The sequence below is a fragment of the Polyodon spathula genome, chromosome 12 (assembly GCF_017654505.1).
Source record: "Polyodon spathula isolate WHYD16114869_AA chromosome 12, ASM1765450v1, whole genome shotgun sequence".
NCBI classification, from domain to species: domain Eukaryota; kingdom Metazoa; phylum Chordata; class Actinopteri; order Acipenseriformes; family Polyodontidae; genus Polyodon; species Polyodon spathula.
In genome coordinates this window covers 44,936,331-44,963,442 of record NC_054545.1, presented here as the reverse complement: position 1 = coordinate 44,963,442, position 27,112 = coordinate 44,936,331, and the positions used below count along the sequence as shown (strand labels likewise).

Sequence of the window (27,112 nt, the reverse complement as noted above, 5' to 3'; positions counted from 1 at the left end):
TCTTCCCACAATACAAACTCCTCCCTCTCTACAGAAAGTGTCAGTGAGTGTGTGGGTATATTTGTCATATGGTTACTGGAAACAGCCTCAGTCAAATAACATTTATATAACACGAACAAATAGAAACGTCAACAAGTCCTATTTTTCACTGTTCAGCGTTGTCGGGGTTGAATATTCATACACACAATACCAGTTTATTAAAGACGTGTTGTATTTATTGCATCAATGTACTGTTTTCAAATGTAATTTAGCCAGAGAACGTCATTTTAACTTGCATTTACCTACTACATTCACATAGTTTTTTTAAAAAAGTGATTTTACTCAGTGTTCGTCAATTCATCCTGCGCGAACTAAGATTCAAATGCGAAGGGTTATATAGTTTTGATTGTGGTTTAAATAAGTTCGCTTGTTTGTTGTTGTTGTTATTATGTCAAGGTTTTTTAAAGCCCATATTTGGCTGTCTTGTCAGTCTCTGCCTTTTGAATTCTTATAAACACGTTTTTACAGAAAAATAAATCTTCGTGAATTATTATTTTTTTACTTACCAGAATGTTATTAATATAATTAATGTGGCCATTAATTGTGTACGCTTGCCCAAGGCTGGTCAGTCGAGTTTTGTATACTCCACCCCCCCTCCCCCAGTTCTTTTATGCTGAGTGAGAACCAGACAGACAAACAATTAAAATTATAGAGTTAGACAAGTCCGTTATAATCATTAAACTCTAATCATTAGACGATTCCTGCAGAATACAGATTTTAGGGTTAAACAGAACTGAACGCTTTGAACAACAAGTCGGGGAGGAACACCACGTTTCTGAAGGCAAAACTAGATTTAAAGCAAGGACTTGGAAAAACATGGCGCAGAAAGTGGTGTCTACCTGTGGACCTTCACCGATGCTGGCTGCATGACTCACCTGCGTGAGTAAAGTTACCGCATGACCTCATCGACAGGTGCGGCCGCTTTCCAAACAGCTGCTTACCAATCACCTCAAACCATGAGGCAGAGCTGCTTGGCTCAGAGACAACCTGCGAACCTACCTTTAGGAACCCAATCGTTCGGGGCGGAGGGCGTTTGTTTCATTTGATTGGCAGGTAGGCTGTGCAATAAAATCGAGCCTGTCCAGCCTCCTGCACAGGGTGGAGAAACGCGCTCCGAACTGCCCTTGTGTCCACGCCTTAATGATCAACAGCAAGCCAATCAGAACGCAGCCCTGGCGTCGTGGGCGTGGCGCAGTGATCCAGAGCGGGCCCTTTTCTTCAGGGAGTGCGTGCTGTCGCTCGGGGATCGTTCATTAGAGCCAGGCTTGAGGCTCGCTTTCCTGCCCGGACTGAGGTGAGCTAAACACGGGGTGCGTTACAGTTACCGTGACAGTGGACGTCAAGAACTAGCGGAGCTTCTTTTCCACAAGGTACTGCCCGTTTTGATTCTTCATTTCTGTGGCCAGTTTAATCTGGCGAGCGAGAGTCCTGCATTAAGTCTTGCCGCTAGTGTGCGAGTGCGTTCAGTGGTGTGTCTTGCGTTATTAACACGGGTTTGGTAAACTCAGCTGAACTGGGTTAAAATGTCATTTTGCATAAGTAGCAGCTTCAGTTGAAATGTTTGTGCATGTTGTGTTTTAAATAGTAATGCGGTTTGCTTTACTGCACCGTGCCCGGTTTTCACTTTTTAAAACGTTTTCAGCTGTTCGTAGATCTCTTTTTCTTTTTTTTTTTTGTTTGGATGAGGGCTGTTTCTGCTCGCTTCATAGTAATTGAAAGCGGGGCAGGAACGGGGGCCAGTATAAATGGGGTATTTTTTAAGTACGGTGTTGCTCGTGTGTGTAACGCACAGGTTGTGGGATATTGACTCAGCCCTGCAGCTCGGGCTTGTTTCTCGCCGTCAGTTCAGTCGCAGTGCTAACTTTTTTTTTTTTTAAATACCATTTCAATGTTAAGTATTAAGTTATACAACGTGTTTTGAGTTTAAATGTTGTGTTTTTTCCTAAATAAATCTCAGTTCTTTAAAACATAAAACTGTAAATGGCAACACAGTTAACATGGCGAGTGTAATCATACTTTGAGGCTGTTGTTTGGATGACACGCTTTTATGTTCCGTTTAGTTCTAGTATACAGTGCTATTAGTTGTGTGTACTGCTGTTGTTGTTAGCTTGATTGAAATACAGCCAAACCAGGTTACAGTGTAACCTGCTGGTTACGCTGTAATAGTTACAATGAGGCGCTTGTGTTGTGTAGCTGGGTTAATCGGAACCAGCAGTTCAATAGAAAAGTGTCCGCCCCTCACTGGTGTGACTGGACTGGTTTGCGTAAGCGCTTCGCCTTCCTCGAGCAATGGGGTTCATTTTCGCTTTGCCGGGGCTCTGGAACTAGGGGCCGGTGCTGGGGTTACAGTTTTGTACAGTTTTGGCTTTCAGCAACCCCACTTTAAAAATTGTTCCAGTGCCGCTGCTTGTTTGTATATACAATTATATTTAATATCGATTTATGGAATACAAACGGTGCAACTCAAGGTTTTTAAAAAATGTTTTAATTCTAATAGACTCTGGGGGGGTAGGCACTGGGCGGGGTATCGCTCAAGCAAAGTAAATCCTCACCTCGTCACGATACTGAGACAATGCGTACCGTGTTTTTATTCGGCAGAGATACGAGTCTGATTGTGGTGGGTTTCGGCGCTCTAGCTACTATGCGTCCCGCTCGGGCAGTTACGTTTTATGTAAAGTTTTGCCTTGTTTACCTACACCGTCGCAGGCTGTATTACCTGAGCTGTCAGGTAAGCTATTTCAGGGTAAATACAATAGGAATGCTCTGAAGAAAGAATCGAGTTTCAGAGTAGAAAATATTCAAGATACGTAACTATACAGTTTACCTGGTGTAGGTAACATTCTAAATTACTAGTCTAATTCTTCAAAGGGGTGACGCATAATTGTATGGCATGTGCAATTCAATACAAGCCCATGTGACATTTGCATAGCCAGATGCGTCAACAGACGAACATTTGGTAGCAGCAGTGTTGAAATCACCCGTCGTTTTAGTTTTCTTCTTGTATTAATGTTAATCAATGGGCGACAGCACTTTTAGCCATTTTCCAGAGTGGCAGCAGCTGCTGCTGCTCAGCAAGCTTGTTCTGTTTGCAAAGTGAACAAGTCCTTTTGAATGCCCTCTCCTGGCTTGGGAACAGGGGGAAACATTCTTTACAGTACGCTTTGAAACCAGGACAAACCTGTATTCTGAAAGGGCCAAATACTGCAGATCATGGCAGATACGTGTTAGTCCCTCATCAGCAATTACAGTTATTAGCCTGATGGACAGCAGCATTTCCCCATTCTTCTCTATTGTCTTATTGAATTGAGGAGCCAGGGGTGAGGCTATACTGTAAGTCTAACAGATTTAAACATTGTGTTTAAACTACCACTTAAACCATCACACTTTGTTTGATTACAAAGCAGACCAGTTTAGTGTTCAGCTTTTTTGTTTTGTTTATTTCGTATTTAAATGCGATATCGGTTTGCAGGCGATTAAGTGTTTTACAGTGCGTGTAGATGGATGTTTTAATATGTGTTCCAGATGGGTATGTGGACCATATCACACAGTTCTGCACCCTATAATGCGTCTTGATATGATTTAACTTTAGTGCCATTCGTCAGATTTAATGCATTCATTAAATCAGTTTTCTATAGGAATGGGAGTCTGACATGACCTGTAAAATAAATAAATAAAAAGCACGATTGTGTTTGAGGCTGCCATCCTTATCACTCTGAAACACCAACTGTTTGCGCTGGTTTGAATTATACTTAATCCCCTTTGTATGTATGACCTAGCCGTGTCCTACGCCATAAATACCCAGGCTTTTGAATGCATTCCTGTATTCTGTAACTTGTAGCTACACCTTGATTACACTAGCCTCCAGATTACCCAGTGTCCAGGAAAGCTGCATTAGAATTTGTGTAATCCTGCTGCCCCTCTCCTTTTTAAACGCACATTTGATCTGCTTGCAATTAAGTACAGTACACATGTAAGCTTAGTTTTCTTTTAAAAGCAAAATTTGTTTGCTTTCATTTGTACAGGATGAATTCTAAGCACGTAACATGATCACAGAAAATTATCTTTTAAAATGATGACTTTTTTATATAAAAGCAAATCTCTTCAAAGAAACACAAAATTGCTGGTAAATCCTACCTTTTTTTCCTCTCTTTTAGCTTTAAAGTACAGTGGGGATGTTCAGAGTTTCTTCTGAGTGTTAATCTGTGTCGACAATCTGCCTGGCTACAAAACTGAACCGTTTTTAATTTTATTAATTGAATTATTTCAGCCATAAATCTGGAGATGCACAAAGTCTAGTGATTCCATATAGTGTTACGACTGTATATTCTGTTTGTAGTGGTACTTAAGATTGAACTGTTTCAACAGTGTATTTTAAATCAGAATTCCTTTTAAGCATCAAAGATGTCTTGTAAGCAAGAAAGCCCATGAACAGGTGATGCTGTGGTCCTGTGATTTACAGAACACATCTGCAGGTCACTTGACCTCCTTGAACATACCTCTATGATTTTAGAGGCTCTGTTAATTTGTCATCAATATTTGTTTCATAGTAGATACTGTACCTGGCTTGCCATGTCAATGAAAATTGTCTGTTTACTTGAATTGCTTCTGATCTCCGTTTACCCCCCTTATCGGTACTATGCTGGCTATGTTTTTTTTTTTTTTTTTTTTGCTGCTGATCTTTAGTTGGCCTTCCTGTAGTTGTGTGTGTCCCATTGTTCAGTCGTTGGCAGCTCTGCAGACGAGGTCAGTGTCAGCACTGTGCCTCCTTTGGTACGTTTTAAACATGGTTTGCATGCAGCGTGTGCAGAATGTGCATATTCTAAATTTTTTGTTTTTGTATTCATGTTAACAAGGATTGCTTTAGCCAATAGTGACTAATACTGCGCACAGACGTCTTTTGGTTTCTTCCCTTTGTGTGTGTTTTTGTCTAACCCTTTCTCCCTGTGTGTATAAAATGTTATACATATATAATTACACACACCTGATGAAGGCTTGCTGTGTAAATAAAATGCTGGAATTGCTGCATGACATCAGTGGTCATGTCCTTGGATTTATAGAAGTTTATTTTTGTGTGCCACCAATCCCATCTCCACAAATCTCAGCGTTTTTAAATGTTTAAATAGCCAGTGACTGTCATTCACTACCTGTACATTATTTCAGACACACCTATTAGTGTTGAAAGTGCTGAGGTATACCAGTACTGGCACAGTTGCTGCAATCTGCACCTGTGAGCTGCTTTGGCTTCAGTAGGTTGCAGATTCATAAAGCCAAGAAATGGAAGGAAAAACACCTGGATTTCAGCAGCACACCAGCAAGATTCCTCTGTTGCCATCGGTGTCTTATTGCAGAATTGTACTTACTTCAGTTCAGTTATGACTGAATGGACCAGGTGTGGAGCATAATCATGTGTCCAGGTGCAGTGTGTTGAGACTATTTGCTGCCACTTTTTGAATTTTTTTTTTTTTTTTTTTTTTTTTTTTTTTTTGCAGGTATATTGAAACAGCATTGGGTTCAATACATGTAGGGCTAAGACCTGTACAGAAGTCTGACCTAAGAAAACCAATTGCACTAACACTGCATTCCCCACTGCATGTCTTCAGCCCTTAATTTTTAGTTGTTTTTTTGTTTGTTTTTTGCCATTGCATCTTAAACTGTGTTCACAGCTGGAAATACATTTCCCAGGATTGTTTCCTGAGTCACTGCTGAAAGGGTGAAAGAGGAGTAGAGATTCACAGCTTCATTCTTTACAAAGTATCGGTGTCCTTTTTTTTTTTTTTTTTTTTTTTTTTTTTTTTTTTTTTTTATTTATTCGAGGTGAAAATCGGTGAGGCTGAAATCAGTCACGTCTCGTGATTAGCTGGTCTGTGGGGGTAGTGGGAGTGTGGGCTGGAGTAGATCTCCCTGTCTCTGGTTGCTTCACGTATGTGTCGAGCATGCCGAGATTAAAAGGAGTGACTTGAACCCATTGAACGTTAAATCCTGATACTCACTCAAAGGATTCTGGAGATGCGGATGTGATTTATAGGTGCAATGCGTTTGTGTTGTTCCGTGCTCTCCCCAAGCTAGGCCCCTTTTGCGCTACCCTTTTAGAAGCATCATGTGGTATGGTGTCTGTGCTTATGCCCCTTCGCCACCCTTCAGGGCGCTTTTGCTCTGTATCAAGTGAGCCAGTCCCGATGCTCTTACCTTTGAAGTGCAGGACTCGTCTAACGAGAGGGGACCATAGCTGATTTAAACCAGACGTTGAATAGAAAGCTGTTTAGACAGCACCCTCTGCTAAAGATACAGGAGCGATATGTTTTTCTTTTTATAAATTTAATTCTAATCTTTTAAATGGCTGTTTTGAATTGTATAAACTTGACAGCCAAATGTGGAATTTGATGGCTGTAGAAAATCTTAATGATCGTTTTCAGCATGTGCATTTAAAATGCAGAAACCTGGGTCTGTAGTTATTGATCTGTTGGGTGGTATCAGCTTCTTAAATTGGGTATGCTGTACTGTAATCAGCAATTCAATTTTCTAGCAAGTACATAGTCTAACTGACACCTCCAAGCAACCAGAGAAGTGGCATCCACTTACTGTAATGCAGTGAGTGACGTGCATTAGTCTAGCATGTCTTGTTCTTTTAAAAGGGCACTAGAACGTCCAATCAACACAAAAAGCAACACAACTAGTTCATCTTGTACGGGCAAAGTGTATAGTTTGTTTTGGCATTTAATAAATACAGCCTTGCAAAGCGAATTTGTGTTCAGCTGTGGAATTGCAAAATATGTGTAAATTTTGGAAGGGATTGTGTATGTGGTCCTGTGTGTCCCTAGTTAGCTATTTCAGGAATGGCCTTTCCTAGCTCTTGTGTCTCGTGGGCGGTGGCATTTCAGATAAGTGCGAGCAGACTTGCCTTTTCGATCTGTTTGTTTTCCCACCTCTTCCCTGTTGGTAGTCAAGGACCTTTGGCCACATTTGGGAATGTTGTCAATTCTTGACACGCACTGGAGGGCAGAGCTGGTGAATCATTAAGTCGCTGTGACACCGTGGGGCCTGCAATGCAGTGCTCCACCAGAATTCCTGGCAAGTTTGGACTGGCATGGGCTAATTTCGGTTCTGTGCAAATTGAGTCATTTCAGGCAGCCAGTCCTGTCTGTGCACTGCATTGATTTACATGCTAAATGCCTGTGAAGTTTATTTCTTTCCATTTCAGTACGTTTACTGGTTTTGATTATTTTATTTTTTTTTTTCTGAATGGAAAGTGTTGCCTGCTGAAAACATTCTGGGAAGGCAGAGGGCAGGCTTATCAGTGAATTGAGCAAATTGCACCAACAGAGCTGGCTTGACACTAGTCTTGAACTTCAGAAAATACATTTTATTGATTTTTTTTTTGCAGATTTGCTGAAAGAGGTACTGGGAGTAAAGTTTATTCTGCACGTGTGTTAGTGTCGCTGCTTCGTCGTCTTGATCAGATCACATGCCTTGGGAACCGTTTTGTGCATTTGAAACATGTTTGCATTTGTCAGTTGCGTCTGCCTTGTGCAAATGACTGCAAACATGGTCTGTTACGTGAAGCTTTAGACTGCAGGAACTGCCATTTGCTGAATTTAATATACCCCCCCCCCCCGCCCGCGGGGGAAAAGCTCGAGATCTTTAAGTCAGGCCGGAACAATACGTGGTTCACCAAGTATTGCTGTTTCACGACAAAGACATGGTTGAGGGGGGGGGGGGGGGGATGGGCATTCAAGTCGACACCAGTGGCTCTGCTTTACATAACGGCAGTGTTTAAAGTGGTCTGTAGTGTCAGGGGTTTGTTTGGCAGAGAATATGTCTGCATGTTCTACTGCTTCCCCTCAAACACCATGGCAATTACGGTACTCAATCAAAGTTAACAGCTTTTAAAGCAAACCTTTTACGTCCTAAAAGGTGTTTCTGCCTTTAAGAACTGAATTGCATTTATGTTTTAAAAAAAAAAAAAAAAAAAAAAAAAAAATGCATTAGTCTTAAGAGTACAAAAGTGTCCTTGAATTGAGTCTTGTTCCATTATCCTTGCTACAGTGCCGTATTGATATCCGGCTGCTGTGCATAACATTTGCTTTCGACGGTCTAGAAAATGTTGTCCGATAATGAGCGTGCAGTACATTTTATGAAACGCGCGGAGCTTAACCCTTTAAAAGGTCTTGCGTACTGTAGTACATATACCCTGGCGAAAGGATGCTACATGTCCAAGAACTGCTTTTACAGTTGTGCTCAAACTTGGTGGATGCTCTTTATTTATATGCATGTACAGCATGACCTTGTTACTGCATCTCGGGAGACGGGCACTACCAGCCCCCTGCAAAATAATTAGCAGGACAGTTTGATCCTGATCCACAATTCAAATTTTAAACCCAGTATTATGTTTTCTTTTTCTTTTTCTCAAATCCAATTTGTGCAGAACTGTCCTACAGGTTTGAAGAAAACCAGTGGTGTTAGAGCATTCTTCAAATTCAGATCAAAGTGGGCCGACCAATGGAATTACTGTTCCTAAAAAAAGTCTTTCTGAAGGTCGTCACAGTAATGTTACTGCAGTTTAATTTCAATGGTCGTTATGGGTTTGATTGTCGGGTGAAAGCTTTGTCTGTTCCTGTTCTAAAATGGCTTGGTTTCTTTGTAGATCCGAATTCTCTTGGCTTTGTCATAATCCTGGCATGCAGAGGGTAGAAACAAATACCAAAAAACCCTATATATATATATATATATATATATATATATATATATATATATATATATATATATATATATATATATATATATATATATATATATATATATATATATATATATATATATATATATATATATATATATATATATAATATTTACTTGTTTAGTAGATAAGAAAGGCATAGATGGTTTTAAAACATCAGTATGATTTTGTATTATATATGTAGAACTATGCAGAACTAGCAGTACTCCCTGGTTTTGTGTTGTGTGTGGTGGTTTTTTTTTTTTTTTTTTTTTTTTTTAAATACAAAAAAATTATGTAAGTCTTAAGCTTGGCAGATTTTTAAAAATTATTTTTTGAGTTAAAGGATGTAAAAATGAGTTTTAAAAAAAAATGCCTCTAAAGAAACTCGTACAGTGAAATTTAGCCCCCGTGTATTCCTGACTGGGCTATTGAAGATTATTTCATTTTGAGCAAGACGAAGCCCAGCTTATGTAAAGTGAACAAAACCTGAATTGTGCTCTGGCTCAGATTAGGTGTGTACTTATGGTGGTATCCTCCTCTGCCAAAGGTAAGGGTGTGGTGCAAGGCTGCTGTGAGTAGGATCAATTCAGATTGCAAGGTAGGGGTGTGGTGACTGCATTCCCCACGGGACTGTCAGCACAGGTTTGGTTTTGTTCTGTCAGCAAGGTGAGAATCTTACTTTTGCATGCTGACTCCCTTGGATTTAAAACCATGACATTGAGAGAGATCCCAGTGCTGGCTTTAAATACAGGGAAGGCAGCAAGTTCCCCACACGGCTGTAAAAGTTAAAAAAAAAAAAAAAAAAAAATTGGCTTTATTCTGCTGTAACGCTGGGAGTAGACAGGGTAGGTTCTGGTATTGTACCTGACTTTTCCCTAGGGGCGCGGTGCAGACTGCTGTTATTGCTTTATTGAAATCCTATAGGTAATTGGCAGCATCAGTCAAAGTGCAAGCTATGTTCCAGGTATTTAACTGGCTTGGAGCTGCGTTATAATTGGTATGTGAATCCTGTCGAGGCATTTCACTTTGACACTCGACCCCAACATCTGGTGTAATTTAGCAGAAGAGTTTGGGAAACCACTTTCCGTACAGTAGCAGTGACCCGTGTGATGTAACTCTATTTAAATAAAAATAACTCTGCGCAATGCTGTGTCAAAACTTGGAAGGTAATAAATGAACCACTGCAGTACATGTGTGGGTTTTTTTTTTTAAAGCAGACCTTGGTTCAAGTTACAGCAGGATTGTTTGCTGAAATTATAATTGCAACTGCGTTAATTACAACTGCACTAACCAATAACTCCAGCAATAATCACAGGCACTAAAACATACGTTATAACTTCAAAAGTGGTTGAAAGTAGAAGAATAATTACTGTATGACCAATGCATAATAACATAATACTGTAATTCATCACTTGCAACAATTACGCAGGTGTGCCATAGCTGAGTTGTATTCAGACTCCAGGTGTGGTCTGAAGGGTTTGTGTGGGCACTCCTTTGTGGGTTTTTTTTTTTGGATCCAGTTAATGAGAGCGTGTGAAATGTCTCACAGGGATTAGATAAATCCCAGCCAGCCTCTGGCATTGATTATCAGTGACTTCATGTCACTTCAAGTGCATTTAACATGCAGTAATGAAATAACTGGCCGTGCAAAAAAAAAAAAAAAATGTCTCGCAGTAGTGCTGCACGAACAAATTTTTCCGATCAAGCTGTCCGGTGGTGAGAACCAGTTTTATTAAAGTTGATTAACCCACCTCTCCAGCTGAGTGTAATGCTGGTGGTCCACCACACCTATGGGAACAGTTCCCCTCCTGGAGCACTGAAATGCACCCAGAAAGGAGTGGTTGTACCTTTTTTTTTTTTTTTTTTTTTTTTGTTCTTTTTAGGGGGAAATCGAAATCAAATCTGCCATTGGAGCAGAATTCAGAACAGCACATCTCCCCGCTCTGGTCAAATGAAATAATGCAAAACGAGGGACCTAATTACAGTGCCTTATCTTTTTACACTGCATCAAAGCCCAGTCTGCTTGATGCACAAACAATTGTCAGATATACTCCGGTCGGACTCTCCGTAATCCATTCATGTGGAACGCAGAATTCATTTGATTTATGCTGGTCTTGTAAGTAACCATGAAGCAAGACTGATGTACTGCTTGGCATCATTGTTGTAGGAGATTTTAAAGGAAAGACATTTCTTGCATCCTTCTATTCATGCCCGTGGAATAGTTGTGACATGTCTGCACACACATGCACAATTTTTTTATAGCTTTGGTTTTTCCTGTTTTTAGCAATGTAGCATTTCTCAAGTTTTTAGTTTTGTAGCCTGATGTGTGATGCAAGCGATACCGTCTGGTTAGAAGTCTTACAAAGCCAAACTTGTCTGGCTGGTATGAACCTGCCCATGCTTGGGGTCAATGTACACTGCATGTTTTTCTCTTCTGGGAACACACCCAACTCTGCCTGATAAGAAGCAAACTACTGTACCTGTTTCTTTTTTATAACCTAAACCTCTTACCTATACACTATGGCTGATCAAGCTCATAGTAAAACTAGCAATGGGTGAAACAGCTATACCATAGGAGTCTTGTTTCCATCTCTGTACATATTAACCTTGAAAGGCTGGTTCATTTGCCACTGTCAAAGGCATCTCCATTGCTGGTTTTACGTTTATAATTTTGTTAATCTGATTATATGAAAATGTAGTTGACCATATCTTCCCCGGCATGTCGACTGACTGGGAAAGGTTATAAATTGCTAGGGTGGTGGCTTGTTTGTATTTGACTGGAGGGGGGTGTGATGTGATAAGAATGTGGCCAGAGGCAGGGAAGCCTGGTCAGAATGAACAAGTTATTCCTGTAGTTCACCTACTGGAATGCTTGCAAAGTAAATTGAATAGGGGAGGGGTGGGGATGTAATTGAAAACTGTGGCGTACATTTTACTAGAAGTATGTTTTACCTGTGGTTGGTGGATTTTAACAATGGTGGTGATTTATCAGTGGTCCCCTTTCTGATGTTAGGTTTCGCACTTTCCAAGAGCCAAGTTGTGAAATGCATGCTGGTAACTCTACAGGCTTCAGTGTATTGAGTTCTGTGTCTCTGCACCCAGCAGATTCCAGTTTGATTAGCCACTCTGGCTGGTGTGAATTAGCAGTGGAATGCTTGTCTCGGCACAGATGTGATGAATCACAGTAGTGGGGAGGGTAAGAAGTTGATAACAGACTTTAGTTTATTTTAAAATCCTGATTTAAGTCGACATGCTGCAGTAATATCGCTGGGGGATGTGTTATGAGCTAGCTAGGGTACAGTGCCATCCATTTGGTAGGGTGGCATAACAGGAGCTGTGCTGTAGATGGTGAGGCTTGAGCCCCAAGTATCCAAATTTTGTAAAGTCCATTACTGTGGTACTATGAACTAGTAGATAAAAAGTGAGGCAGTTTTGTTTTATAATTATGGGAGGCGTTGTTGCACTTCAGTGCCGCAGCCTGAATGAAAAGAAACATGAAGTCTCAGGGTTCATTTCCTGCGTGGTCAGTTTCCAGAATTGCGATCCTGATCTTTAAGTACGCCACTGGGTTAAAAATAAATAAATAAATAATTGAAAGAACGTACTGCCAAAGGGAATAGTTTTCAGCTATTTTGGAAATGACTTCCATTGCACAGCAGTTTTGATCTGTTCCTGGTTTTACGAAGTGAAATAAGACCTACCTGAGCTTTGTGCTGTGGCTGATCAAGGTTGTAATAAAACCTGGAATGGTTGACACTGCTGTGCAATAGGAGCCTTATTCCCAATCCCTGGTTTTAACCCTTCCGCTCCGGTGAACGTTCTACCTGTTTGAGGTTTGGCTGACATAACGTGACTTTCGGCTTGGGGGGGGGGGGGGGGGGGGGGGGGGGGTATACTGTATTATACCTTTCTAAACAACAGTCAGAAGATTAAGAGAATAACGTTTTCATTCTGAAATATACCCAACGATTACCTAGTTTGAATGTAAAAAATAAGTTTTAAAATGTACTCATTTAATTTCTTTAGAAATGTCTCCAGTGTAATTTTAGTGATCTCTTACCCAAAACCTGTAATGTTGTTGTTGGTGGCAGCCGCAACCCACAGGAACTAGGGTCAGAAATAATTTTATAAATGCCATATCTGGTTTTGATTTTCCACCAAATCGTTTGATGGGTGGGTAATGTGAAGAAGTTTGCCATCAGATAGATCTGTCAACTCATCAACATCAAAATATACATATTTTTTTTTGGGTCAAAAAGCATTCTTGATTTATGTAAAGCAATTTAGTATGCTGTCCAGCAATGCTGCGCTTTTTAAAATCATACAGAAACCACAACTGAAGATACTGAAATGCTGCCCTTGATAATAAGGTATCTCTCTTGGCCTGGGGCTTTACTGACATGCATTTTGATTGGAGAGTCGTCTGTGATGTTTATCCTAAGAATATTTCGCTACAGTTAATCATTTTGTTAATTATGTTTTGGGTTTATAACCCTTTTGGATGCTTTTAGTATGATTTCTGGTAAGCTTGTTGTGATCGGTGAATCTTCTGGCCAGCTTTCTCTGTCTGTCCAACTTTTGTTTTGAAAGTATATAAAACCATTCCTGATTAGTTGGAGCCTTTGGAGATGTCAGTCATTTTGATAAGCAGCCAATGAATGTTTTAAAATGGCTTAAAATGAGCGTCTAACATCATTCATATATGAGCGATTTCATAAGGTGCCGTAGTAAATCAGTCAGCTGTGTTGGTGTAGTTCTACCAATTATAACTGAATGTGTAAATATATTTAAGAATTTGTGCTGCAGTATGCTGTTTACTGACAGATTTAAACATCTAAGAACATCCTAGTCACTGCTTTTTGTGCAATAGGGTTATGGGGCTGAAATAAACTGCCTTAGGAAAAGCACCATCTGCTGATGTAAGGAACTCATTACAAGGCTGCCTCCTTTTTTTGTTTTGTTTTTTTTTCTGAATTGGAGGAGCATTGTATAATCTGTAATTGGACTGTGGGCCAATGCCAGGCCACTAAGCATGGTTCTCTGACAGAGTGGTTTTTATGGTAGCAGTGAATACAAATTCACAGGTAGTGTTTTGTATAGAAGCGTTCTGTGAATTTCCCCAGAGGCAGTTTCACTGTTTGCAGTTGGTACAATTGCATGGGTTGGTATTGACTGGCAAGTCGTGGGAGCACTACTATAGGCTAATCGAATCGGTATGACTTGAAGAAAACAACTGCTTTGCTACAGTGATTAATTAACAGGTATTCAAACACAATATGGGGTATTTCATTCTTCTCTAACTGCTTTCCTGAACTGAAATGCAAAAACGGAAACTATGTAATCCTGGTGCTTTTCATCTAAAATGTGTTTTCCTATTGCTGAATGCTTTTTTTTTTTCTTGCAGGATTCTTCTCACCCAGATTGGCGGTTGTGAGGACAGAAAGCTACGATGGCAGTGCTACGTAAGGCTAACTCTTTATAGTGTAGTGTTCTATGTCCTCTGTACCCTGAAGAAAGTAATTATAATTCATGCGGACTGTAATACAATCCACTGGGTGATGCAGGCAGCTTGGGTGTGCATTTTAAATCTACTGGGAGTTCGGGATTTTCAAGCAAATCTGAGAGTGAAAGTATGCCTGAAAACAACCTGGTACCTTTTACAGCATGCATTGTGAAATGGAACAATTCAGTGGGTGATCCAGGTACAGAACACGGTGTGTAGCCACAATGTGCTTTATGCAATATATTTAATTAGTGACTAGAAAGGACTGATGCTAAATACCCTGCAGATCAGTTCATGCAACACAAATGTCAGTTCTGTATAATCTATGCATGTTAGTCAGCAAGCTCTCCTTTTCTTTTGTTTCCTTTGCAGTAAATTCTTCCGAGCTGAACCTGGCTCGGGATGCAGTCACAAAGGTGTCAGACTGGCAGTCTTACAGGTACGACTCTGGCATCCAGTCTGGCGTCGGCACCGCTGCCCACTCTCTGCGGGGCACAGCAGAAGAGAGCGATCCAGAATACAGCAAGAAGTACACCACTACCACCACTACCACCACCTACACACAGGGGCCCATGCCAGGTATGAAACACGAGCGGCTAAGCAAGACTGGGCTTACTCAGATTTGGTCACCTGTATTGCCCACTTTGTAAACCCACAGTTCCAGATTTTGTTACACCTTTTTGTGGTATTTCAAAACCTGGTCTAAAACAAAGCTTTTACTGGTACACTTTCCTATAGGTAAGAATTCATCTTTCCACTCAAATGCACTAGCGGTACTTCCCAATAATTTTTACCAAAGCGGTGGTTTTGTCATTGATAAATGTGCCAACGCCCCTTTTTAATTTTTTTCTGATTTAATTTTTTCAGCGGAACAATTGTACCACTGTTGCATGGAGAGCATTAATGAGAGCGTTTGTTCATGTGTGGTGCTCTCTTCCTAATGAAAGTGTTTGTGTTCTACATTGCGGTATACTCTGATCAGGATGCCACAGTCCTGTGCATTTTCATACTGGTCTCATTTCTTTTGATCTCTTTACTGTACAAAGGCTGAAATTGCCCATTTCAGAAATTACATCAGTGGCCTTTTTGCTTTCCTTCCCTACAGTTAAATAAGCTTTCTTTCCTTAGTCTGTCTGCTGCTTCCTATTTCAATGCTGATGCATGATCTGTGTTGCCTTTAATATGTATCTGTGCTTCCGAAGGCAAATGGTACTTCAGTATATCATTTCTTCTGTGAGCCATACTGAGCATTCGAAGTCCTGGTCAGAAATTTCAGTCCAGTCTCAACAATGGCCTGCCAGTCTGTTTTAAGAAACTCTGGAGCTGCTGCGCTGATAGTATTATACTCGTAATTGCCTTTTTAAAAACTCCTTATTCAAGAAATCCATTCATTAGTGTGGGATTTCCAAAGAAAAGCTATCCTTCCTTCACCTTCACAACCAAATTCCAATTGATGGCGAACGTCTGCATTTTTTTTTTTTTGTTAGTGGGTTTTCCTCTCACCCAGGGTGCAGACATTTTATACTGTCATGCCAAAGCTGTAAATGCTTGTTTTGCAACCTGCTAACGAATGGATTTATTTAATGCGTGCTGACAGATGCTACTTGAAGGTAGTTATGAGTGTTATCACCAGGCACGCAGTGATCTAAAAACCTCCTCTTTCTTCAGATTTGGAGTCCCAGTTTGCGATGACTCACGGTCAGCGTGTTCAGACTGCCATGTTCCCTGATACCGTGATGGAAGGCACCCAAATCCTGTCCACTCAGGTTGACCTCGGCCAGCAGACCAACATCCAGAAGTTGGCAGAACCCTCCCAGATGCTGAAAACGGCCATATTGCACCTGATTAACTACCAGGATGATGCTGAGCTGGCTCTCCGCGCCGTGCCGGAGCTCACCAAACTGCTCAATGACGAGGACCCGGTATGAGAGTGTTCTAGCTCAGTCCAGCATAGTAATATTATTTTTGTATTTATTTGTTCTACTAGTGAAACACTCTCCTATTGGTGGTTTCAATTTCAAAGGTCAAACTATTGTTTTAACTTTAAGAAAAAAAAAAAAAAAAAAATACATTCCGATTTATTCATTTGGAGCAAATTTAAGTTGGCTGAATAATAAATTGAACCAAAATTTCTTCACCTTGCAATTAGCTGGTGTACTGGTTGTAAATGGCAATTGTAACGCTGTACAGGCAGGTTAAGGCAGTGTAAGCAGTACGACCACAAAGCACACATGTTACACCAGATAGACCCAATGCTACACAGAATACAACTCAGTGCTGCAAATCAACCATTGCTACCTGGTCATTTGGCTGGGATTGAACCTGGAACTTCCTGGTAACAAACCTCTTTCTTTAACTACTGGACTACCAAGCCTCCTAAACATTACTTAAAGGTGCAGTAGCCAATTAGCAAAGGATCGTTCCAAACTTCAGACGTCTCCCTCTGCAGGTTGTGGTGAACAAGGCTGCGATGATCGTGAACCAGCTGGCGCGCAAGGAGGCCTCTCGCCGCGCTCTCATGCAGTCTCCCCAGATGGTGGCGGTGGTGGTGAGGACCATGCAGAACACCAGCGACATGGAGACTGCCCGCTGCACCTCCAGCATCCTGCATAACCTGTCCCACCACCGGGAGGGGCTGCTCGCCATCTTCAAGTCTGGGGGCATTCCCGCGCTCGTCCGCATGCTCAGGTAAGACACACAGAGGAGGTGGAACTGAAGACAGGCAGGCAGGAATTTTAACCAAAAAAAACACGCAATGCAACCTCCCTTATCAAACCTGACCACTGTGCATGCTCATTTAATAAGGTCCCGTCTAGGTGTTAGTATGGCTACCATGTTGTGATATCTCCTTTTTAAAGTACAAAGGTCATGCATGGCCCACTTATTTATTTTGCATCAGGGTTTCACATTTGTTGACAGGTTGGATCGGGTCAGTTTCCTCCTCATGATACTTGAGTCACACTCAAATGCATGAAGGAACAGTTTTGAACAACCTCTCAATTCCTTGTGTACCTTAAGGGGTTAATGGTTGCTCTTCCAGGGGCGAGGCTGGCTGTCTAATCCCTTACCATGATCCTGAGTTTGCCATGTCCTTGCTGCATTGCTCACGGCGCTCTCTCTCTCTCTCTCTCTCTCTCTCTCTCTCTCTCTCTCTCTCTCTCTCTCCTTACCCCTTCCAGCTCTCCAATGGAATCGGTCCTTTTCTATGCCATCACTTCTCTTCACAACCTGCTTCTGCATCAGGAAGGGGCCAAGATGGCTGTGCGCCTGGCTGACGGGTTACAGAAGATGGTACCCTTGCTGCAGAAGAGCAACCCCAAGTTCCTGGCCATCACCACTGACTGCTTGCAGCTCCTGTCCTATGGAAACCAGGAGAGCAAGGTCAGGCATCTCATTTTTAGGGAGCTTTTTAATACCAAAGCTTTGCAACCTTCTCAACAGTAATGCTTTAATTGTTTTAAGAATTTCTTTTGAAGTTCCTTCCACCTACCAATGAAGTAGTCTATTTTTATTTATTTATTTTTTGTAATTGTTAGCTGATTATCCTGGCCAATGGAGGTCCGGAAGGCCTGGTGTACATCATGCAGCACCACAACTATGAGAAGCTGCTCTGGACCACCAGCCGCGTGCTCAAGGTCCTGTCGGTCTGTCCCAGCAACAAGCCCGCCATTGTCGAAGCCGGTGAGGTTATGCCTTTGCTTTTAAACCAAATGCGCTTAACTACAGAACCTGCAATGTATTTTACTGAAGTCTCCCTCCAAATTTCTGCAAGAATTATTGCTGCTCAATTGGGATAATTGTAAACTGTATGCATCCTTGAACAAAACCGTTTTTTTTCATAGTTATACGTGTCAGGGTGGATTATAATGGAAAGCTTTAGTACGTTTTTTTTTTTTTTTTTTTTTTTTTTTTTTTGTCTGCCAGGTGGCATGCAAGCCCTGGGTAAACATTTGAACGGATCCAGCCCAAGGCTTGTCCAGAACTGCCTGTGGACGCTGAGAAACCTTTCAGATGCTGCCACCAAACAGGTGGGTGTAGGGAGAAGTGGGAGGCATGTTGTAACAGGAAAGCCGTCTGGGCTTTGAAAATCTACAGCAATCTTTTTTTTTTTTTTTTTTTTTTGTAGTTAATACTCGCCAAGGACGGCTGTCTGTTCAGGTTGCTGTGATACAGGGATTTAATCTGTTTTTAGATCATAAAGCACAGCCATTGAAAAGGGAGCTCCGTTTACAAGTTGTCCAGTTTTAATAGCCTATTGATTGCAAACGTGTGCCTTTTTCTTTATTTAACCAGGAGATTTACCCATTTGAGGCCTAATTTTACAAAGGGGGGGGGGGGTCCTGGAAAACCAGTAAAAGGACAATTTGCAAAGTACAGACACACAAACAAAATGTGTATGGAATCCGCAGCACACAGAGATCAAATAGAATAAATAAGCCATGCGTGTATTTGTTAATGCGGACTGGCAGGAGGTTCTAAGCAATTCCCAGCCAGAAAAAGAAAGATAAAACTTACTATATGGAAAGAGTTCCATGTCTCAAGGGAGTTTGATATGCAGAATCTTGCGGTGTTGTCGTTTTTGAGCTTTAAGGAAAAAAAAAAAAAGCTAAATTCGTGCATCTCTCTCTGCTGTAGGACGGCCTGGATGGGCTGCTGCAGGTGCTGGTGACCCAACTGAGCTCCACTGACCAGAACGTCCTCACCTGCTCCACGGGCATCCTGTCTAACCTGACCTGCAACAACGGTCGCAACAAGGCCCTGGTCACCCAGGACAACGGGGTGGAGTCCCTGATCCAAGCCATCCTGCGTGCCAACGACAAGGAGGACATCACCGAGCCCGCTGTGTGCGCCCTGCGCCACCTCACCAGCAGGCATCCAGATGCAGAGCTGGCCCAGAATGCCGTGCGCATGCACTATGGCATCCCCACCATCGTCAAGCTGCTCAATCAGCCTCACTACTGGCCTGTCATCAAGGTAAGAGGTGACTGCAGCAACACGCCCAGTCCTGCTGGAGTGATGTACTCCCAGGAGCTACAGCTAGGGCCAAAAGTTTTGCATCACCCTATAGAAATAGCTCTTCCTGCTTCATAATGTCGAATGAAACCTGCTGAAATAATGTTACCTTAGCGTACTGATTTACAGCTACGCCCAAAAGTTTTGCATTGCCTAGAATTTTAGGATTCAGACTATATATATAGATATATAGACTATATATATAGATATATATCTATATAGATATAGATAGATAGATAGATATCTAGATATATATATATATATATTATAATCTCTCTCTCTCTCTCATATATATGTCTCTCTCTATCTCAATATAATTTACATTGTTTATTTAACCTTGTGTAATTAAACTACAAAATGATATTGCTAGTGTCTACTGGTAACTGTAATAGTTAAGACGTGGTGGGTACAAAGACCTTGCCCACTCCTGTTAATGCCTGACACTGGGGCTTCCTCCTTGGATAACATACACACTCCTATTTTAAGTTACTTCCATAAAGGTATACAATATAGGAAGCTACTCCTGTTTTGTGTGTGCTGTATGGTTAACTTTCTTTTTTTGTGGGGTGGGGGGTGGTTCCAGGCTACAGTTGGATTGATCCGCAACCTTGCCCTCTGCCCAGCTAATCAAGCTCCCATCAGAGAAGCGGGTGCCATTTCCAGCCTAGTCCATCTGCTGGTGAAATCTCATCAAGATGCCCAGCGCCAAACCACTGCCAGCTCTCAGACATACCAGGTAAAGATGACCTGTCTGTTACCCATTACCCAGTAATCTCTTGCATCTTTTTTTAAATTTGTTTTTATGCAAGTCCTGTAACATTGTCTTGCTCTCTCTCTCTCCTTTCTCTCATGTGTAGGATGGTGTGAGAATGGAGGAGATCGTTGAGGGGAGCACAGGAGCCCTCCACATTCTGGCTCGGGACCCCATCAACAGATCTGAGATCATTAGCCTCCAGACCATCCCTCTGCTGGTGCAGGTAAGAAGTCAAACTATATCTCCTCAGTATGTCACCCCCGCCCCATGCCACATAAATCCCAAATGCCCAGAGTATCTGAAAAGTATAATTAGTAATTTAGCCAACACTTTTTAATCCAAAGCGATTTTACAGAGACTAGGGGGTGAACTGTGCATCACAACAGCTGCTGCAGAATCACTTCCAATAAGACCTTGTTTCACATCCTTGTCCGAAGGACGGAGCACAAGGAGGTTCAGTGACTTGCTCTGTGTCACACACAGTGAGTCAGTGGCAGAGCTGGGGTTGAACCTCTTGGTAACAAGTCCCTTTCTTTAACCACTGTGCCATGGAGCCTCCTATGGGCTTGAATGCCTTGAGGGCTGATTTGCCATTGCCCCTGTCTCCTGCAGATCCTCTACTCCCCGATAGAGAATGTGAAGAGAGTGGCGGCCGGCGTGCTGTGCGAACTAGCTCTGGACAAGCAGGCTGCGGAAATGATCGACGCGGAAGGAGCCTCAGCCCCTCTGATGGAGCTGCTGCACTCTAACAATGAAGGCATTGGTGAGTGAGAGAGGGCTACAACAGATTCTAAACCAGGGGGGTGTAAAACTCCGTTCTGAGCTTTCGTTCCACCCAAGCTCTCTGTTACTTAACTAGTTTAATTATTCGATTGAATTGGACACATTAACACTTCTCTGCAGGCTTTATAGGTAGTGTACCTTAAATTGAGTGCATTTTTTTAATTGACTGTAAAATACCTTTTAAATATTAAACATGTCCCATTTGAGTAAGTGATTCGATCAGTTAAGTTTAATTGAGTTGGAATGAAAACAAGGAGACCCTGCGGCCCACCTCCAAGGACTGGAGTTTGACCCTCCCCGATCTAACCACCTTTGGGCACCGAATCCCAGTGCTGCCTCTCACAATGTGTACCGTCCTGCATAGCCAACAGCACCACACAGTGGTTGTGGAGATGCTGAATGAATGTGTGTGTGAATTTATTTTTTTTATATTGGTGTAAATAAAAGGTCCTAGCTGTCTTTCTGAATGGATATATGCTTGAGCAATTGCTGCCTTGGGCTTTTGTAGTTGCCATTTTAAATGTTACTGTACATGGAAAAGGGCTGTAAACATGTAGTTTTAAATCTGTAATCCTGCAGATTTTCAGCTCACTTGTGCCAGCAACCCCTTGGACAAGCTTTTTAAACTCTCCGCAATCTACTCCTGATTACGAACATTTACAAATGGCACCAAACCAAGAGCAAGCTTTGTAAAGCACTTTCTATAAAATTCCTAATCGAAGTTTGTGAAGCTGGAAATTTGAGGATTGCCAAAGGTATAGCTTAAGCATTTTTAAAAAATGTGTTATTTCTTTGTCCCTCTTAACAGCCACCTATGCCGCAGCTGTGCTGTTCCGTATTTCCGAAGATAAGAATGCTGACTACAAAAAGAGGGTGTCTGTGGAGCTAACCCACTCTCTCTTTAAGCATGACCCTGCTGCCTGGGAAGCTGTAAGTGAAGTGATCAGTCAATTTGAAAAATTAAGTAGAACACATGCTGTGCAAATATTTTTGGCAGATGCTTTTTATCCAAGGTGACTTGCAGGCATTACAGGGTTAAAATGCAAGATTCATATTTAAATACGGAATAGTTTACAATAAGTGCAATAATGCAATATGAAATAGGATGTAACGTTTTAGGATTGCACCAACTTGTAATGACAGTGACATTAGTAGTGCAATAATATGTTAGCGAGGATCCAGTGACGTGGTGCTGAGGTGAGGCAAGTCAGGGGGGTCTTGAGGGGCACGGAAGGCAGTGAGAGGCGGTGCAGTCCTGAAGTTACTAGAAACATGATATTCTGTCATTCCCAATATAGTAGTACTTTTGCTCATATGAAGACCCCCCCCCCCCCCCCCCCCCCCCTAGCTTCTGTAGTTGTTACATGCGTGCCTTTTTCAGTGAAGCTTGTTTTTTATTTTGCAGGCCCAAAACATGAGTATGGAAGGACAGATATATGTAGAGGGTGAGTAGAAGCGTGCTAGAAGTGACACTGGGTTTATATCGTGGTCACTTCTGTTTTCTCTCTAAATTTGCAAGGTTATAGAACAATTCTTTCAATTTTGACCTCTGGTAAGCTGATGCAAGCTTGATTTTTAGCGCCTGGAGAGTTCAGTTGCCCTCGGCTGCTAAGGTGGATGCTAATTTCTCAGCTTGTGGGTGGTCAATCCCGATCCTTGCTACAAGGCTTAATCGATGTTGTGTTCTATTTTGCAGTTAAATGCATTCTCCTCTGGCGTGCGCATTTTTAGAAGGTGGATTATAAGCAGGTTGGAGAGATTTGTACTGTGCTTTGGTGTATCCACCTCTAGTCACAGTCTCCCCCCCCCCCCCCATTATGTCAGGGCAGGTTCTCAAACTCCACAGACATTTTAAACAAACCGTTTTTTAAAATTTATAAATTTCTTTCTAAAACTTTTAAATGTGTGTGTTCACCCGCTCAACACGTTGTAGTATTCTGTTTCAGGCTTAACTAGTTATCCATTTTGAGTACTGTACTTGGGTGAACACCATCTTTTACTGCTGAAGTTTTTGACTGCTTTTTGGGATAGTAAAGCTTGAGGTGAGCTGGAAACAAGCACCAGAACAGTTCGGTTGCAGCTGTCCTGCTAAGGAACTTTTTTTTTTTTTTTTTTTCTCCTGCAGAAATTGATCCTGGCTTTCAGCAGTGCAGAACCTATAATGCAGACATGGACGGCATGATGGAGTCTGACATGCATGATGTGGTTGATGGAGACTACCAAGCTGACGTTGGCTATGATCTCATGATGAGACAGCAATACCGTGACCGCTATACCCATGCATAGAGCTTCAGCACCACAGCGGAAAGCAACAGACTTACCATGTAACGGGTACATTTTGGCGGGGGGAACTTTTTTATTTTGGCTTTATTGGCGGTTTTGATTGGATCGCCAATTTTTCTTCCACCAGTCAGCGTCACGTACAGTGAGTAAACCTGGCCTTTGACAGACTGGTGTGCAGCACAGATTAAGGGAGCGCTGGGCAAGGGAAAGAATGTGTCAGATGTCAAAGTGAATGAGAATGGCAGAGTGATGAAACCAATTTGCTTAAAATTAAAAGCAGGCCGGACATTTCCATCAGTGGATTTAGAAAATCTGGAATGTATGATGTGATCAGGAAGTCTGAGGCAGTGTAAACTGACCCTGCTACTGTGGTACCTGTACGACCTGTTCTTTTTATGTCAAAGCAGTTGTGTCCCCCCCCTCCCCCCACCCAAGGGGTTAATTAATTACTGTAACAGCGAGTAGTTTATTCCAGACTCTTTTTTGGGGAACGTGACAAGTGAAACACCAGTTCAAAAACCGTCAATCTACCAAGGTGGCAAATCCGCCGAATTTAGTGCCAGCCAAAATTTCCTGTTTTATACTATTAGACTGTGGACTGATTAGCAAAAGTGCAGAGGTGTTAAACTCCGTTCCTGGAGGACTGTGGTGTCTCCTCCTGGCTTTCGTTCCACCCTGAGGTCTCAATCACTTTAATTGGTTAATTGGGAAAATGTAAACCTTATTCTTTCTAGGACACAAACTGTCTTATAGCTAGGGTACCTTGAATAAATAGAATTTAAATCATCAGCTGTAAAAGACTTTGAAAAAATATTAAACATGTCCCAGTTGAAATAAATATTTAGATGAATTAAGTTTTTAATTGAGAGCTTAAGTTGGAATGAAAACCAGGAGACCCTGCGGCCCTTGGACTGGAGTTTGACACCCCTGCTGTAGAGGGACACTAACTACTAGTCGCTGGACACGAGGACCAAATTCCCAAAGTACAATCCCTCTGTTTCCGATCTGCCCCTAATGGATGTTTGTTTGGAAGTGACTGACTGATTTGTTTTGAGCATGATCTTGTTTGTCCTGCTGACCCATGTAGGCCTGTGTAATTATTTATTTATTTTTCCTTGCAGACATTGAACTTCAGAGCAAAGGACTGGGAGTAGACTGTGAGAAACTGCAGTGCCTGGGACAAACCCTTTCTATGGCAATGGTCAAAACAAGATGTTTTTAAACAATGTTATGCTGTCTTGTATTATAAAGGCTTTAAACAGATTTTATTATTTTATTTTTAAGTACTGTGGATTTTAAAAAAAAAAGGTCATTTATTTGGTTTTGTAGATAACTCAAGTACTCAAATGCATTTTTTTTTTCTAAAGATTAAAAACTTTTTAAAGTTTACGCAGCTTTTCCTTTTTCAGATTTAACAATTGTTGGCCATTTATTTTTTTCATGCAATCTGCTTTGTCAGTTTGTAGAGGTTTAGTGTGGGGGGGGTCAAAATGGAAGCTATCTATGAAATGATTTTATCCTCACAGATCATGATTTCTTTTTTAATATTCCTCCAAGGCAAATGATAAACTATAATACTTGTAAAATAAGATTTATGGTTGCTTAAAGGTTTTTGGTTTTTTTTGAGAGTTTCTGCCAAAGATTGTTTTTAGAGCATTCGGTTCCCATTTTTTTTTTTTTTTTTTTTTTTTTAAGCTGATGTGCAATTTTACTGTAATACAAATGGGGATGGGGGCTGAAGTGTCATTTTAAATCTACTTTATTCTTCATCTATCCAGCTGATTTAAACACTGGCCTCCAAGTGTAGCCCATATTCCCTTTTCTTTCAGTTATGTTTCCTTTTGTCTTCGGTTGGTTTAGCAGGTTCACCTATCATTGCTTTTTGTTTTTCAAGATTTATCAGTTTTTATTAGTCTGTGAAACCTGCCTCCACTGTGGCTTTCTGATTTAAATCACCTCCCGTCCCTCTCCTTGGAGTAGCTTAGCAACTTACCCTACTTGTAACCCACATGTTGCCCCAATTTGTTTAAAATTCTGGATTTTTCTATATGCAGAAATAATTGACTTATTAACGATGTACGTTTGTTTTTTTGCCGTTTACACCTAATTTTAAGAGCAACGGGGGGGGGGGGATTAACATTTTGCAAAGCTAAATATGAATGTCAAATGTAATCTTTGTGCCTCTTGTTTTTTTTTTTTGTAACTTGCTTTATCATGGTGTGCTGTTTTTCACTTTGCTTTTTTTATTTTGAAAGGTGAGGGGAGGGCGCTAATTTAGTTAAGGCAATTTGTAAACCATATAATGCAGTGATGCAGAACATGAGTAAGTAGGGTATGAAATTGAATGTTTCCTACTATTAAGAATTTTTTTTTTTTTTTTGTATAGACCATAACCTAAAAATAAATTTTAGAAAAATAATGGCTCTGATGCTTGGACTCACTTTTTCTGTTACTGCTACTGTATGCATGCAGTGGGTATTTAATTGCACTTCTCAAAATCTGTGCTCTGTGTAGTACTATCAATGCTCTGTTTCAGATATTGCAGGCTGTACCGTTTTAAACTGCTGTCTCGCCATGCATACATTCTGTGATTTCTAAATGTGTTAATGCAAGTCGCAAACCACTGTGTTTAACTATATATATATATATATATATATATATATATATATATATAATGCAATATATCCCCTGAAACTTAAATGTGTGTGGACATAATTAGTCTAGGTAAATATCTAACATGGCAGAATTGCATTCCCTACCTTCACTTCATGTACAATTGTATACATACAGCAAAGGAATATGTCAATCACACATTATTTGGGAAATATTGTCAAATGTCACGAGGGAAAACAAAAATACAATTAGACAAAACTCAGTACCGGAAACTGCTTATACCATATAAAGCACGCAATCAACTTCACGACAACTAGATAAGATATACATACATGCACGGCTTAACTCTGGAAGAATCATTTATACTTTTGTCTTCCAACTTTGCAACGCTTCCTGGGTTTGAACCCGAACCTCAGGGGAGATTAGCAAGGCTTCTCCTTCCTGACTTTGAAAAATCAAACAGACAGTGGTCTGCTCAGCTTTCAACGCTGCAGCAGCCTGGTTAATGCCTTGTGTTTTTTTCATTTGCAATCCTGCTTGCCGAAAGGGTAGCGCTGCTGGTAAAAGATAATGTTGTTAATGAAATAGAACGCAGGAGCAGACAGACTGTGCTTTAGGGTAATGCCAGTCTCCATAGATAAGTCATGCCCACGAATCTATTACTAGTACTGGCGTGACCAGCGCTCCTGCAGGTTTGAAAACGGACAGGGAGAAGAATTGCTTTTGAAATCTCTTAATGTGCCCTGACCGGAGGCGGTATTAGTGAGCAACAAGGTCATCTGTGGCCTCAAAACCATAAAGGTTTGAAAAATATAAAGACAACAAGATAGAGACATTTTCAATAGACTCAGGCATGCATTTATAAACGTGTGTGTGGATACAGAATGTATATATAGAAATAGCAGTGAGTACCCTGCTGGATCCTGATTCTCCTTGGATACAGAACTGTTTTTGAATTATCTATACATAACGGCTACACACAGATTTTATATACAGTGTTTGTTATATACCATATTAGTTAAAATGGGCATAATATACATTAAAACCCATTAGCTAGCTATCCAAAGCATAATGCTGAGCCACCATGGAGAAGAAAACAATAACATTGTAGTGCCCCCCAGTGGTAGAACATAAGTATTGTGGTTCTGTACAGTTCACTGTTTTTTAACCCTCCAAGGACACGTTGTTTCCCTGATATTTATCCCTGTGTTTGCCATATGGGCTCAAGATGCTCTGTAGCTTGGCATGGGGTGTTGCCTCTATATTACAGCCGTAATGGCATCAGTTTCAAACCTTCTCCGCTCCTATATATTTTCTGGGTAGGATTACCATATAACTCCGTGTACCCTAGGACAGGTTTCAGATCACACCTCAGTGCATTCTGGTAAGTGTAGTTCAGCTGTGAAGG

General features: G+C 41.2%; 1 protein-coding gene across 1 annotated transcript; it reads left to right on the top strand.

Annotated features, from left to right (window-relative positions):
• The first annotated feature begins 1,272 nt into the window (after positions 1-1,272).
• Positions 1,273-25,512, top strand: LOC121324384 (junction plakoglobin-like). Its single transcript, XM_041266152.1, has 16 exons — positions 1,273-1,409; positions 14,160-14,217; positions 14,631-14,837; positions 15,927-16,180; positions 16,708-16,946; positions 17,438-17,639; positions 17,795-17,939; positions 18,183-18,286; positions 18,894-19,232; positions 19,855-20,007; positions 20,129-20,248; positions 20,638-20,788; positions 21,617-21,738; positions 22,214-22,253; positions 22,934-23,139; positions 24,213-25,512. The coding sequence occupies exons 2-15, from the start codon at positions 14,205-14,207 to the stop codon at positions 23,092-23,094; spliced, it is 2,250 nt and encodes a 749-aa protein (XP_041122086.1). The 5' UTR covers positions 1,273-1,409; positions 14,160-14,204; the 3' UTR covers positions 23,095-23,139; positions 24,213-25,512.
• Positions 25,513-27,112: the final 1,600 nt, after the last annotated feature.

Bases quoted from the DNA above. Each gene is read 5' to 3' on its own strand.
- LOC121324384 (XM_041266152.1), top strand. The intron at 16,181-16,707 runs GTATGAGAGTGT...CTCCCTCTGCAG, and splicing joins TGCTCAATGACGAGGACCCG to GTTGTGGTGAACAAGGCTGC. The intron at 20,789-21,616 runs GTGAGTGAGAGA...CCCTCTTAACAG, and splicing joins CTCTAACAATGAAGGCATTG to CCACCTATGCCGCAGCTGTG.